Source organism: Pristiophorus japonicus, chromosome 12 (assembly GCF_044704955.1).
Source record: "Pristiophorus japonicus isolate sPriJap1 chromosome 12, sPriJap1.hap1, whole genome shotgun sequence".
Classification (NCBI taxonomy): domain Eukaryota; kingdom Metazoa; phylum Chordata; class Chondrichthyes; family Pristiophoridae; genus Pristiophorus; species Pristiophorus japonicus.
Window position 1 is genome coordinate 184,303,170 of NC_091988.1, and position 15,110 is coordinate 184,318,279.

The 15,110-nt window shown below is 40.7% G+C and overlaps 1 protein-coding gene across 1 annotated transcript in view; it reads right to left on the reverse strand.

Annotated features, from left to right (window-relative positions):
• Positions 1–11,049: 11,049 nt before the first annotated feature.
• ntsr1 (neurotensin receptor 1 (high affinity)) overlaps positions 11,050–15,110 on the reverse strand; it is a 75,107-nt gene continuing 71,046 nt past the window's right edge. The window contains exon 4 of the mRNA XM_070895092.1: positions 11,050–11,299. Coding sequence (XP_070751193.1) covers positions 11,050–11,299 — 250 coding nt within the window. The remainder of the gene's footprint in view (positions 11,300–15,110) is intronic.

Consider the following 15,110-nt stretch of genomic DNA (forward strand, 5'->3'; position numbering starts at 1 on the left):
AATCACTACCTTGGCCCCCATGAAAGTGCCGATGCCGGGTTGAAATAATGAGTCAAATTTGTCCAGGATCTGTGAGCATGATAGTCGCTCCACAGAGGAAATTGCATTGACATTGTCCCATTTCCAGTTCATGACAGCAAGCCAACTCCTCCCCAGTAGTGCGGGACCATCCCCTGGGACAATCCAGAGTGGCAACCTGTTCTCCAAATCTTTGTGGGTCACGACTACCGTGGCGCTGCCGAGCACCGGAATGATCTGCTTTGTGTAAGTCCGTAGCTGTGCGTCAATCGGCGATAATTTTGGCCTCCTGGCCTTGGACGCCCACAACTTTTCGAACTGTTTGATACCCATCAGGGACTGGCTGGCCCTCGTGTCTAGCTCCATTGATACTGGGATGCCATTGAGGAGCACTTTCATCATTATCGGTGGCGTCCTGGTGTATGAACTGTATACGTGCTCCACATGAACTCATTGAACTTCAGCTTCCAGCGATTTCCCCCAGCGTTCATTTCTGCAATTTCTGCAGGTTTTTTGCTCATCTCTGCAAACTCTGGCTGAGTATGTGCCTCCACGCCTCCAACATGAGCTGCTGTTGGAAACAAAAGGTCCCTTGCCAGTCGATCGTCCCTGACTGCCCCTGTGACTGTCCTTGAGTGCACCATTAACAGGTGTTGATGGCCCCATTACTGGCCTCATTGTCCCTTGCAACTTGCCGTTCAACTTGCCATTGTCTCTGTCGAACTCCCCCTCTGGGTTCGACTACATGTTGGGGCATGCCCGACTGCCCTTATTTGCCTGGAGAACTGTGTGCTGCTTTAACAATGTTGAATCTCTGTCCCAACCATTCCTTAACACAGTACCTCTCGTCTGTTCTGCTAGTGGCCATGCTCGCGTGGTTTAAATCCCAGTTTCTCGTCGCCATTGATACGTCCTTACTATACAGTATAAATGCACACGAGGCCCATGCTTGAGAGGTCAGTCTGTGACCTGTCCTTTATTCCTTAGCACTCAAGTGATGAAGGTGGGTGGAGCTTCCCCTTTTATACCTGAAGGTCCAGGTTAGGAGTGTCTCCCACCTAGTGGTCATTGTTCTCACAGTGTACAACTTAGGTCAGATTATACATGGGTTACAATGCTGGTTGAATACATGACAAAAGACTTGCATTTATATAGTGCCTTTTACAAGCTCAGGACATCTCAAAGCGCTTCACAGCCAATGCATTACTTTTGAAGTATAGTCACTTTTGTAACGTAGGAAATATGGCAGCCAATTTGGGCCCAGCAAGCTCCCACAAACAGCAATAAGATAATGACCAGATAATCTGTTTTTTAGTGCTGTTTTTTGAAGGATAAATATCGGCTAGGACACTGGGGATAGCTACCCAGCTCTTCGAAATAATGCCGTGGGATTTTTTATGTCCACCTGAGGCAGCAGACAGGGCCTCGGTTTATTGCCTCACCCAAAAGACAGCACCTCTGACAGTGCCACACTCTCTCAGTCCTGGACTGGAGTGTCAGCGTAGAGTTTGGTGCTCAAGTCTCTGGAGTGTGAATTGAGCCCACAACTTTCTGACTCAGAGGCGAGAGTTCTACCAACTGAGCCACGGCTGACACCTTGACAACATCAAGGTGATGTTGCAGGCAGTGGTTGCAAGGAGGGTCACTTCTGTATCATTCCACAGCACCATTCCCATAAGACTGCATTACAGCCTGCCCAACAGGTGGTGGAGACATGCTCTTGGCTGTAGCTAATCGGTACAGTCACCGGTGGATGTTACCAGTCGTTCTTGTAGCAGATGGCACAGCTCCACTTGTGGCCTTCTATTGACCCTGATCTTGTCAACTTACCTATTATCTTTGCCAGGTGGATGTCTACAGCCAGGTAAATGTAACATTGCCTTCAAATATGGGCTGGCATACCATCTTCCATGCAACTTCATGCAAGGTGTGATTATTGTGCTTCTGCAGCACCACAATGGTTCGTCAGGTCTTTAGACATATTTTTGCCATCGATGCGCCGAACCTTCACCTGGGCCGCGGTGGTGGTGTTCATGCTGGGTCTGGGTCTGGGTGCTGCTGGTGTGCCGGGATCACTCTGTTGGACCCAAATGTCGGCGAGGGACTGGCGCTGCTTTCTTTGTGATGATGTATTTTAGCAATTCAGAGTATTCACTTTTCGTTGCAGGGTCTGTGTACTTGGGAAGGGGAAATTGGCCACTGTTTTGAAAAAAAAAATGAAATTTGCAATCCAAATTGTCACTGCTGTTTTTAAAACGTCACAACTGATGTTCAAAAGTTCCCCATCCCTTTAAATTTCACACACTAATTGTCAGCCAAAGTGAGGTCTGAACAGCTCTCTGCAGATTGGAGTCAGCAGATACTGGCTGGTGGGCATATTTTCAATGGTTCTCCTCATCTTCCTCCAAGCATCTCAGATAAAGGGATTTGCTAGGATGAACATTTTTTTTTGAGCAATTGGTACAACGGCTCGTGAAACCCGAAGTGAAAAAAAAAAGTTGAATAGTCGTAGTTTACCAAAATTTACAAGGGTAGGAATTATTGTCAGCAGTGTTATCATCTTTGCCAATAAGAGCTAAATTAAGGACAGTTTTGTGCCATAGCCTCATGCCTACTCGGAACTGGATTGAAAATGCCAAACTCATTTCACATAAGACCCTTGCAGCCTGACATAAGACACGGAGAGCTCTGCTGCAAAAGCTATGCGAGTTATTACATGCAGTGCAGACAATCAATCATTCACGACTACACAGATCCAGCTGCTGGACAATAAATGATGGGCAATAAATGCCAGCCTTGCTAGTGACACTTACATCCCCAGGATGATTTTTTTTTTTTTTAAGAACTCCTTCATACTCCTGCCCAGACCTTGCAGGGTGTTTTGCATGGTTTGATGTGGCTCTTGGAGATGATTCTATTGAGATAGTAGTCATCTTTTATAAACAGGCTTTGTGGGATCTGAATCTTTAGGCACTGCAGCAGAGGCATGAATTATGAGGATACACAGTGTAAAATGCACACTTGGGGAGGTAGATTAGCCGTTATCTTCAGGCGAGACAGATTCTTCCTGACCTATACCCAGGTTTGCTGGATCCTGCATGTAGCATTTACTCTGTCAATAATCTGCTCCCAATGGGATAGTGTTGTCTGCAGTGGGCAGTTAGCCTGTGGACATCTGTGGATAGATAGTTATGTTGGAATCGCACTTGATTTTCTCCCAGAAGATTGAATAGAACTGGTAGAGTCACTTGTACATTGTCTGAATGAAGATGTGGGCTTGTGGTGGACTAAATGACCTTTTCCCATTCCATGCTTTCTCAAGATCATAGAAATTACCGAGAAAAATAAATCAAAACATGAACCAAACTTGGTTTTATTAAACTTTTTGAATCTTAGAAATACACAGGTTGCCTGCAAAAGAAAAGATGTACTTTCACTCTAAACCCAAGATGTTAGCTATTTAATTTACTTGCAACTCCTGTCCAAATAACTCCTGGTAAGATTTTGAAATTTTAAGATGGGTTGACCCAATCTGACAACAGTCTAACCTGGATCTGAACAATTACATACTGATCAAAACCTTTGTTATCATACCTTCAGTAATGCTAATATTATGTAGGAGCCAGACAGCTGCCTTTTTAAACTAAGGTGCATGATTCTGATGTCAGTTTGCCACACTGAACTAGTCCAATTTTGCTAAGAATACATTTTCTGCATCGTATTATACACAACTCATTGGTTAGACACTAAAGGAATATACTAATCTGTATGGACAATTTCATACAGGTTCTACCTGAAGGTAAAGTTAGTTCCTTTGGGACAACTGGATTAGCTCCTATTTTTTTTTTGAGCAACTAGTTTTTTTTGGAGTATCCTAGAAATTGCAATTCTCCACATTTAGTTTGCTCCAGTTTCAGTGAGTTAGTTTAGTTTTGTTTTAGTTCAGTCTTTTTTTCCAAAAGGGGGCGTGTCCAGCCACTTACGCCTGTTTTCAAGTTTAGACTGCGAAAAGTTACTCCAAACTAACTTAGAACAGAGTAAGTGTCCACTTTTGTACGCCACGAAAAACCTTGTGTAGAAATCAGCGCAGCTAGCCAGAGATGGGGGGGGGAGATTGGGGTGGGGATGGAAGAGAGATCACTAAACACCTTCACTTTAAAAAATAAAGAACCATCATCAATAATAAATGATAAATCAATCAATAAATCAATAAATAATAAATTAAAAGTTCCTACCTCACCTACCCATTCGGGAGCACTTGGAGCCCACCAGCAGCGCACACAGCAGCAAGCACATGCAGGCAGCAAGCAGTGACAGGCCACTCGGCCAGGGATAGGGTCTTGAGCATGGCCGGGAGGGGAAGGGGGGGGCGGTGGGAGGGGGAGGAGAAAGGAGGGAGTGGTGGGGAGGGTGGGGAGGGGAGGGGAGGAGGAGAGGGGGCAACGTTAAACAGACGAGCCTGCCCAGGTCCCATCCTACTCACGTCTTGCCCCCAATCATCTCTTTGCTTTCCTGCTATCCCTGCCCCTCCGAACATCTCCGAGATAGTCCCAAGGAACATTCAATGGCCTCAGTCAGTGAGAGCAATCGACATCTTCCTTCTTGATGGTCACTTTTGCCAGCTCCTTCTCTCTTTCTTGTTTGTCGTCTCCAGGTCCGAGCTCAGGATCTCCTTCTCCTCTGCATAGTCTGTCACCCACTCCAGGAGCCCATTTGACCAGGGCTAGGGGCAGTGTGCTTTGGGCCCTTCCCACACAGCCTGCAGCACATGCACACAGAATCTGGGGCCAGGAGCTACTGCGCATGCGCGCAGACTCCACGGCGCATGCGCATAGCTGCCGGCAGTCTTTCAGGCGCGGGGCTGTAGCTCCGCCCCTGCTGTTGCTGCTCCGCTGTACCAAGGCCACAGGAGGCCTCATGAAAGTCGAGAATAGCAAGGTAGGAAACAGGTGCGCTTTTTATTCCAGGAAATCGGCGGATCTCTCAGAGGTGCGCCGTTCTAATCCTCAACTGAAACTTGGGCCCTTTGAGACTATATAGTTGTTTTTTCCACTGATGCATTTAGAACGTGTAAAATATAAAATCTAAATTCCTGTTCTCATCAAAATGCCTCTCAAAATAATTGGTTATGACACAGAGCAGTACTGATTATAATACTGCCTGTTAATCAACTCGAATATCATTTCAGCATCAAAGTGAATAATAACAGGAAAGTAATGGTGAAAACAATCAGTTTATTCCACAAAAACTGCATTAAGCAATGTGCTTTGAGTCTGTGCTTTCTCTAATTCTACTCATCATTCATATTGAGCAATACAAACATCACTTTTCACATGTATGAGAGAAGCAGTTGCACATTTAGAAAGTTAAAATTGTATTTCAGTACCCAAAGGATTAATAGAAATATTCAGACAGGAACAAAGCACTCAAGAACAGATACTGATGTATAAGCAGCAATTACATTGGTTGTGCGTAATTTGAACACTTTAATTCTCCAAGCTTCTCAGCATTTGACAGAAAATAAATACCAGAGATCTTTGGCCATAGAATTGAACCAAATGAATTTCTGAATTTGCAACTTTAATTCTTTTCTTTAAAAGTTACTACAAACTTTAAACTCACATTATTGACAGTCAATATTATAAATAATCAGAAAGAAAGAAAGACTTGCATTTATATAGCGCCTTTCGCAATCATCAGACATCTCAAAGTGCTTTACAGCCAATTAAGTACTTTTTCGAGTGTGGTCATTGTTTTAGTGCAGAAAACACAGCAGTCAATTTGCACACAGCAAGCTCCCACAAACTGCAATGTGATAATGACCAGACAATCTGTGTTTTGTCGATTGAGGGATAAATATTGGCCCGGACACAGAGGATAAGTCCCCTGCTCTTCTTTGAAATAGTATCATGGGATCTTTTACGCCCACTTGAAAGAGCAGACTGGGCCACAGTTTAAAGTCTTATCCAAAAGACGGCACCTTCGACAGAGCAGCACTGCCTCAGCACTGCATTGGAGTTTCAGACTAGATTTGTTGTGCTCAATTCAAATCCCTGGACTGGGACTTGAATTCACAACCTTCTGATTCAGAGGTGAGAGTGCTACTCACTTAGCCACGGCTGACACCACTTGACAATCAATCAAGATTGTGTATAGTTAGTTCTTAATAACTGGTCCAAAGATCAGAATGAAACGTCAGTGTATAGAGAGAGCAGAAATTCACTATATAATATATTTAGATAGTCATTAACACTCTAATAGAAGTATTTACACAACATTACAAGTTGAACAATGTCTACCAATATAAAAGTTAATACCAACATTAGATATAATCAGATAAACATCAATCTGAAAAAAATACAGACATAAAGTAATTTGTTAGACTAAACAACACCTGTACTATAAGACAGACATTGTACTGAACACTGCACAGGGATTTTTTTTTTAATGATAAAGGTAGGCTTATGTGTTACTTAAAATGCACAATATATAACACTCTGATATATTAACACGAATCCTAATGTGACAGACACTGTTTGGAGAACTCTGCATTAGAAAACTAATATTCACCTTTATCCAATTAAAATCTGAAAATATAATAAAATATACATGCAACTGGTAAAGACAAACACCCTCTTTACAAATTACTTTTTAAAATGGTCCCCAAAAGCAGATTTATGGAGAGGATCTGCTACACTTTCAGTGGGTAATATATTGATATTTATCGTACAGATTTAAAGAGGCACCTCCAATGCAGCAAAATCACTGGGATAACTTTTCATCAACGTTATTCAGCAAAGCAATACAATGATATCATTTGCATTGCAACAACATAATTCTTTTCAGAAAGTGCTTCAGGAATATCACTGCAACATTTGTACAAATTATTAAATAATATGCTTTTTTATGTTATATATCACTTTCCCCCTTTACACAGACATATAGATAAAATTTAACACAGATACCACTCTCAGACTGCTATTTGTTAAATGCAATTTACAGCCAGCAGACTGGAGTTATACCATTGGCTGAATGTTACAATCTGCCAAAATGCAGGAACACTGTACATGCTCCTCTCTCTGACTGGTTAACGATTAGTATCAGTACAGAGCAGGCAGAACTCTCTTCATTATGGAAACATTGAAAATTACATTCAGAGAATAGACATACAATGTTACATCTTTGAGTTTATGTTGAATGTTAGAATACGAAAGAGTTCAAAAAATGTATGTTGGAAGGGGGTTATAGTACGGAACATAATATTTATCACAGACCAATCTACCTATATTCTTTTCACCGATTGGGGTGAATCCGGCAATCTGACCCTCCAGCAAATCGCAGCAAATGAATCTTAGGAAATCACTGGCATACAACTGGGGATTTTCCTTCTATTTATTTTAATTACTGGCTGCATAGCTGTGATTTCCTAGTAAACTTTGCCTGGGAATTCCGGATCGTTGACTCACCCCATGTGTGTGTGTGTGTCTACACGTGTGTGTATACACGTATGTGTGTGTGTGTATGCATGTGTGTGTCTGTACATGTGTATATGTACATGCATGTGTGTTTGTGATTGTGTGTACATGTATGTGTGCATGCGCACACGTGTGTATAATCATGTGTGTTGTATGCGTGTATGTTTGTGTGTACACACGTGTGTGTGTACACACGTGCACCCTGGTGACAGAGGTTCCAGATTTTGTTCTCATTTATCTCTTTCTGGCCTCATTTGACTTTTTTCATGTTTAATTTTTGAGCGATGTTTTGATGACCTCTATTTTTCACCACCTTGAGTCATAAATTTTCGTCTTTATTTGCACCAACACGCAATGAGGTCATGGAAGATACAGCAAGTATGGTAGATGCCCACCTGACACCCACTAAGTCAGCACTTATTTATTTTAGTTCAAAATTTGAGATCCTATGGCATATTTTATTCTACGTGATAAATTTAACATAAAATTAGATGTGAGTAAACAAAAAACAAAATCAAAAGAAAGTGGTAGCAGACTTTTGGCTGGACTGTGCCACTATCCTGAGTCTTGCTCCATTTGTAATATGTGTTAGCAAGCAATGTTTTCTATTTCTATTAATGAGGTTTAAGGCTGATTAAGTGCTGGGAGCGAGTGGTCGATGCAAGGCTGGGGGAATTAAAAATGAAAAGTAAGTTCTGAACTTCAGGGCAGACCTGAGTTCATACTGTAAACACCATGCGCAAGGTTTCAAAATATCACCATAGCAACGTCCAGCTGAGGTCTTGTCCATCAGTAACGAATAGCATGGAGCACAGCTACAGGTGTGTTACCATAATTAATAGATAAATCTAGTCTTCATTAGAAGTGCACATCGTATATGTTGCATCTGAGACTAGGGGGGTGATTTTAATCCTACCCATCTGGCGAACACTGGGCAGGTGGCCAGTTAATGCCCTCAAGTTACTTCCCAATCTGAAGCCACCAGAACCTGACAGGTCTCAATTTTAACCTGCTCTCCTGAGCAGTCTGCATGGACACCAGATCAAAGCTGGCCGGGTCCTTTTTAGCATATGCATGTCGGGGGCCCCCGACGATGGCAGAGACCCAACTGTAATGCTTACCCGGAGGCCTGAAGATGGCAGCCAGCGTCCCACCAGGCCAACCCAGCACCAGGAGATGCCCATAAAGGTAAGTGCGTAAAAAATGTCTTTGCTTCCTTGAGGGGCCAGGAGAAGCAGAAGTTCTCCACCGTGCCCTGCAGGGAATTAGAGGCCACCACTATGGCGATCTCCCGCTCCCCCTCCCCCTTCCGATTGTGTGTACCCCAGCTGGATGGCCTGGCAACCAATCCTGCGGATCTATCTACTCCAGTCGTAAACTGGTCCCCAGTTAAAATCAGGTCATAACTGAATTACGAAGAAGGATGGTTAATCAGATCAAAATATTTGAGGGAGACCAGCCTTGTGCTAATTCTGAGAGAGTAGAATTCACAACGACTATGAATCTTGATGCAAGTTATTTATATTACTGATGTTTAAATATGCTTCTTGCAAAACAAAATGGCAATATGTTTTCTCTTGAAAGGTAAATCCTGGCTATATAAGAATCAGAGCCCTTCAAAAAGCATAAATATGGAGAAGTTATATTACTCATTTGAGAGATATATTTATGGGTAGATGTTAGAATTTTTCCCTTTAATCTACCCTAGTTTTTCCTGGTAATGTGTAAATGTTAATTTTTGCAAAGTAATTTTCTCCTGGGTTACAGTTTTTATGTTTTCAAGTTGCTTTCCGCCATCAATCCTAGGATGCTCATGCAGCCATTATACACAAGTACCTTGGCTGGATTGCTGTACGCTTCTTCAATTTTACCAAGTAAGTGGCTGTTTAGCAATTTGAGAAGCGTTAAAGGGATGTTATTAGTTGTGTTGTGATTGTCTGCTTTCAGCTGTTCCCGTTAACAAAAACATATTTCACAAAATCGGTCACAGAAAAATTGTGCCCAGTTACCATTTTGTCTTTTACAAAAAAACAGGGTTTCTGCAAAAAAAAAGGGAAAATACATCCTGGTCCATTTTTTCATTTAAACCTGTTTCTTACCAACTCTGGTATTATTCTTAGCAACTGTGCAGGAACAAATAGAACTTATGTCAATAACAATTTTGATTGTTCATAATTCCAGTTTGTTTGGGCTGTATAAGGACTGAAACCAAAGAATGTAATTTGCATTATGGAAACAATTTCAGGTCATACCTTTTTTTGAAAACCCTGTTTGTAATTGTTTTACTAATTACTGTGTGATTAGGTTGTGAACAAAGGTTGTGCCTTAATGTGGTAATTATGGACTCTAGCAAAAGGAAAAGAAAGTCTTGCATTTATATAATGCCTTTCACAACTCCCGGACATCCCAAAGTGCTTTACAGCCAATTAAATACTTTTTGGAGTGTAGTCACTGTCGTAATGTAGGAAACGCAGCAGCCAATTTGTGCACAGCAAGCTCCCACAAACAGCAATAAGATAATGACCAGATAATCTGTTTTAGTGATGTTGATTGAGGAATAAATATTGTCCAGGACACCGGGGATAACTCCCCTGCTCGTCTTCAAAATAGTGATATGGGATCTTTTATGTGTAGGGGGCATAATGAGAGAGCAGATGGGGCCTCGGTTTAACTTCTCATCCAAAAGTCAGCACCTTCAATAGTGCAGCACTGCACTGCACTGGAGTGTCGTCCTAGAATTTTGTGCTCAAGTCTCTGGAGTGGGACTTGAACCCACAACCTTCTAACTCAAAGGTGAGTGTGCTATCCACTGGGCCATGGCTGACTCTCAATGAAAATATATGTAATAATGGTTAAAGGGTTAGGATTCAACCAAGTTAGTCTGCAATATTATTTTTTAAAAAGTACTGCAGTACAACAATTGCAGTTTCTGGTTTAGAAACGTCTGTCATTCTACTCATCGTGGTTTTTACCAAATAGTTTTAAACAATATAAATCCTGCCATTTAAAAAAAATTAACCCTTTCACAGTTAACAAAGGAGGAATTTCAAAGATATGTGCGCATTGCAAGAAGAGTAATATTTTCACACTGCCATTGATTATCTCCTACATGAACCATGAGAAATTACAGTCACTTTAAAAAAAAAAATAAAAATAACATTGATTTTCTGTTATGCATTCTTGGGCATCCTGCTAGACACACACAAAAAGCCTCAGCCAATGGGTAATATTTGATTCATGGCCAGGGATTTATTTGAAGTTCACTAGGAATTTACTGTGAAAGTGCAGAATGATACAAATATAGGCACCGGTGCGGGGCCAATTTTTTGGTCACATTCTGAGCATTTTCACCCTAACAGGATAGCAATAGATATCACTCAGAAAATGGTGTCTTTCAATTTTTGCAAAGCTCCTCTGTGAAATTATTTTTTAAAACTCTCATTGCTGCAGAAAAACTTCTCACGAACGTGATTACCTCCACAAGTCATGATAGTAATTATTAATCTCATTAGTTTTCCCCCCTGCTTCTTGAGCTATTTGACCCCATTAGAATCTGCTAGTACATGGTTTCCCTGGTGACATTACTGGAGTAAGTATGATTGCTGGAAATGCTGTTTGACTTTCTGCTGAGTGCAGGAATCTTTGCCTTATGCCGCCTGAGAAGACAGAAGGTGCTGAGCGTTGAGAAGAAGTTCTGCCTGAAATTTGCAGAGACCAAGTTGTACAGGATAGGGTTGATAGTGGAACTGATGTAGAAGAGGATATTTGTCACCATGTAGAAGTAATGATAGAAATCGTAGAGAAATCTGCAAGAAGTGATATAGGAATTAAGATTACAAAATGCAGCAAAAATTAATAACAAACATAGATTAAGAATATACTGTGCAGTATTTTGTGGATGCAAGAATCATTCTTACTAAAAAGGAGAGTTGCAAGTGAATTTGACAAAGTTATAATATACAGAACCCATCTGAAATTGTAGTTAGCCGTAACATGTCAACTTTCAAACTGTGTAAACATTGTAGGATCCTCTTCTTGGAAATAGATGGGTCTAGTGACACCCTTCTCCAAACTTAACTCCGGAGTACATGGACTAACCACAGATAAACATAAAAAGCAGAAAACTCTTGTCAAATTTCTTTGTGGCCCTTTAAAGATACAAAATACAGCAGGATTCCAATCTGCCAGCCGTCGACCCAGAAAGATTTAATCTTCATAGATCTACAACTCCTTCAGCTATAGTGTGCCATAGAGTATTTTTTTATCTCTGCTTATCTTTGAAACCAAATATTTGTCCAGCTCTTTTCTAATAGACTTAACTGATGTGTATTAACTAGTTTTTGATATGTTATTATCCATACTACTAGTCAGGGGAGGGGAAATTTTATTAATCTTCAAAGAAATTACAAAATAGAGTTTGTCCTCCACGCTGGCCAAAGTCTCAGCTGAAGCTTACTAATTCTGTTTATCTTCGAGCTCTACAACCAAGGTTTCATTTAAGTAACCTGCTTACAAGTACATTATTAATGCCGTTCAGCATTTAAAGACTTGCAGCGAGGTTGCTCATAATCTTATTTTCTCTTTGAAAAGAGGTTTCATTCTGTGAGTCTCTTCATAAGTTAAAGTGGAAGGAACACAGGAATTGCTAGACAACAAAAGACCAAGATCCTTCTAATTCCTTATCGACCATCCTGGTAGTCGCATGATACTGCATGATACTAGTGGAGTTGTTGCCTAATCATGGCAATCAATCACTATCAATTAGACATGAGGCGAGGCAATCTCCCAGTAGTGGAAAGCTTTTGGAACCATAAGTCCAAATTCATCTCTTTCTCCCAAGCCTGCTACACTTGCCATATGTCATGTCTCAAATTACTCTTATACTGTATCCCAAAATATTACTTTCTGAAGTAAATCTATTTAGTTCGTATTTGAATGAAAGTGTAGGAAACAAGCTTGGCCCCGATTTTATCTCCAGGTGGATTCCCCGCTCAGGCCCGAGTTAAAATTACAGTTGGGTCTCATTGATGTCATTGGGCCACAACATGCATAGTAAAGAAGGACCCTATTGGTTCCGGGTGTGTGTCCTTGCTGCCTGCTCAGGAGAGCAGGTTAAAATTGTAGATGTTGAGATCATGGCGGCTTTTGGACAGGTAAGAACCCCGCCGATTTTAGCTGCCCACCTTCTGGGTTTTTGCTGAGCAAGTAGGGTTAAAATCGCCCGCACTTATTTGCTTAAGTACTCCCTTTCTGCTAGTTTTAGTCTCTTTAAAAATTTCTAAATAATTACGTTATAATCCTTTTCATTTGAGATAAAATTAGTGAACATTTAGTGAGCATGTATGGGTCAATAAAAGATAGTCAGCATGAATTTGTTAAAGACAAATATAAGATCGATTGGATAGATAATTTATTCGTTCATGGGATGTGGGCATCACAGACAATCCCAGCATTTACTGCCCATCCCTAATTTCCCTTGATAAGGTGGTGATATAACTGAGTGGCTTGCTAGGCCATTTCAGAGGGCAGTTAAGAGTCAACCATATTGCTGTGGGTCTGGAGTCACATCTAGGCCAGGTAAGGACATTAGTGAATCAGATAGGTTTTATGACAATCTGGTAGATAAATGGTCACCATTACTGATACCAGTTTTTATTCCAGATTTATTGACTTAATTGAATTTAAATTCCCCAGCTCTCCTGGTGGGATTTGAACTCATGTCTCCAGATCATTAGCCCAGGCCTCTGGATTACTAGTCTGGCAAAAAAACACTATGCAGTAGATATGATGTATATGGATTTCCAGAAGGTGTTTAACATGATGTCTCACAATAGGCTCATTAGAAAAATTCAGGCAGTTGGTATAAAATGAAATGTAGCAGTTTGGAAAGAAAGTTAATTGACAAATAGAAAATGAGTTAGGTAAATGGGTATATAATGGAAAAACACAGCATTGTCAGCCAGAATTTGTAAGAGAAAAGACAGATCAGCATTTCAGCAGAAATTTTCGTTAGAAGTGAAAAAAGAAAGATAAAGAAAAATATTAATAAAACCGGAAAAAAGGAGAGAGGAAGGAAAAAAAAAAACAGATACACCAATCCCAGGAATTTAAGGTTGACCTGCAGATTGCAAAGAAACGCAGGAGTAAGTTAGACCATATAAAATAATATAATTTTAGTCAGGAAGACATTAAAGATCCAAAAAAATGTACAAATAACTAATACACTGAGAGGTCCACCCAAGGAAAAAGGTAAGGCCATTAGAGATAAGCTAAAGGGAAATGAAAAAGGAATGTTAGAAATACATGATGCTGATGCAGGGACTATACCTACAACATTAACCTGCCTTCCCGGGATTCGAACAGTTCCTCCACCTCCCAGCACCAGCATCCATTGCAGTAAAGTGTTCCAGGTATAGTCGCTTTATCTGCGCTCAATATCTATTTCCAACATTTCCTTCTTCATTTCCATTTAGCTGATTTCTAAATTTCTTACTTTTATCCCTGAGTGGGCCTCTCAGTGTATTAGTTATGTGCCAGACTAATGGTCCAGACACAAGTTCAAATCCCACCACAGCAGCTGTGGAATGGTGACCCCAAAACTACTGTATTTTTGTAACAACCCATCTGGTTCACTAATGTCCTATAGTGAAGGATATCAACTGTCCTTACCCACTATAGGTGACTCCAGACCCACAGCAATGTGGTTGACTCTTAACCGTCCCTCTGAAATGGCCGAGCAAACCATTCAAGTAGGCGGCTCACCACCATTTTCTCGAGGGCAATGAGGGATGGGCAATAAATTGTGGCCTTGCCAGTGACACCCACATCCCGTGAATGAATTTAAAAAAAAGATATATAGCTATGCTCTGAAGTTACTGATTATTTTAAATTACTGTCAACAATATTTGTGAATGAACACAGGTGATATTCTGCTACTATTTTAGCAGATGTATCAACCTGCTTATGATAAATGGGTTAATGCCCAGGTTAACATAGAGAACAGAGGAAAAGTGTTTATTTGCTACCAGGGCCAACAGCAATCGGTGGCTTGAAATGTAATTTATCTCTGATTCAAAATTAAATGTATAACTGGATTCGATAATAGTTGGAACATGGCATGATTTAACATTTTAGCAATCTTACTCTATCTTTTGACTCGTTACTTTTCCCAAATACTGTACTCAGTTCCACCATACACCAACCTCATAAAAATGCGATGCATGTATTGTGTTTCATTTGGATTCCCTCATCTTTAATTCCCCTGCTACAAAAGCTGAACATGATCAGTTAATCACAAGAAAAAAAATATTTTTCATAACTACCAGTGCAAGTGAAAAGATGCATCAATCGCAGCAGTCAGCCATCACTTAGAGATTCAGTGACATTATTATAAAGTATGAAATTTAGATTCCCAAGCTCGTGCTGCAATAATTCACAGCTTGCGGCTCGCCAGTTCACCACAATATTGACAAATGTGTCTAATTATGTGAATAAATACTTCACTGAAATTGCCACTGAATGCCACTGGGGCACTGGGCTTCCTAAAGAGGTTTTACAGGATAGAGGTCACAGTGATCAAAATTGGAATAACTCTTCAATCATATCAAATCAGACCAT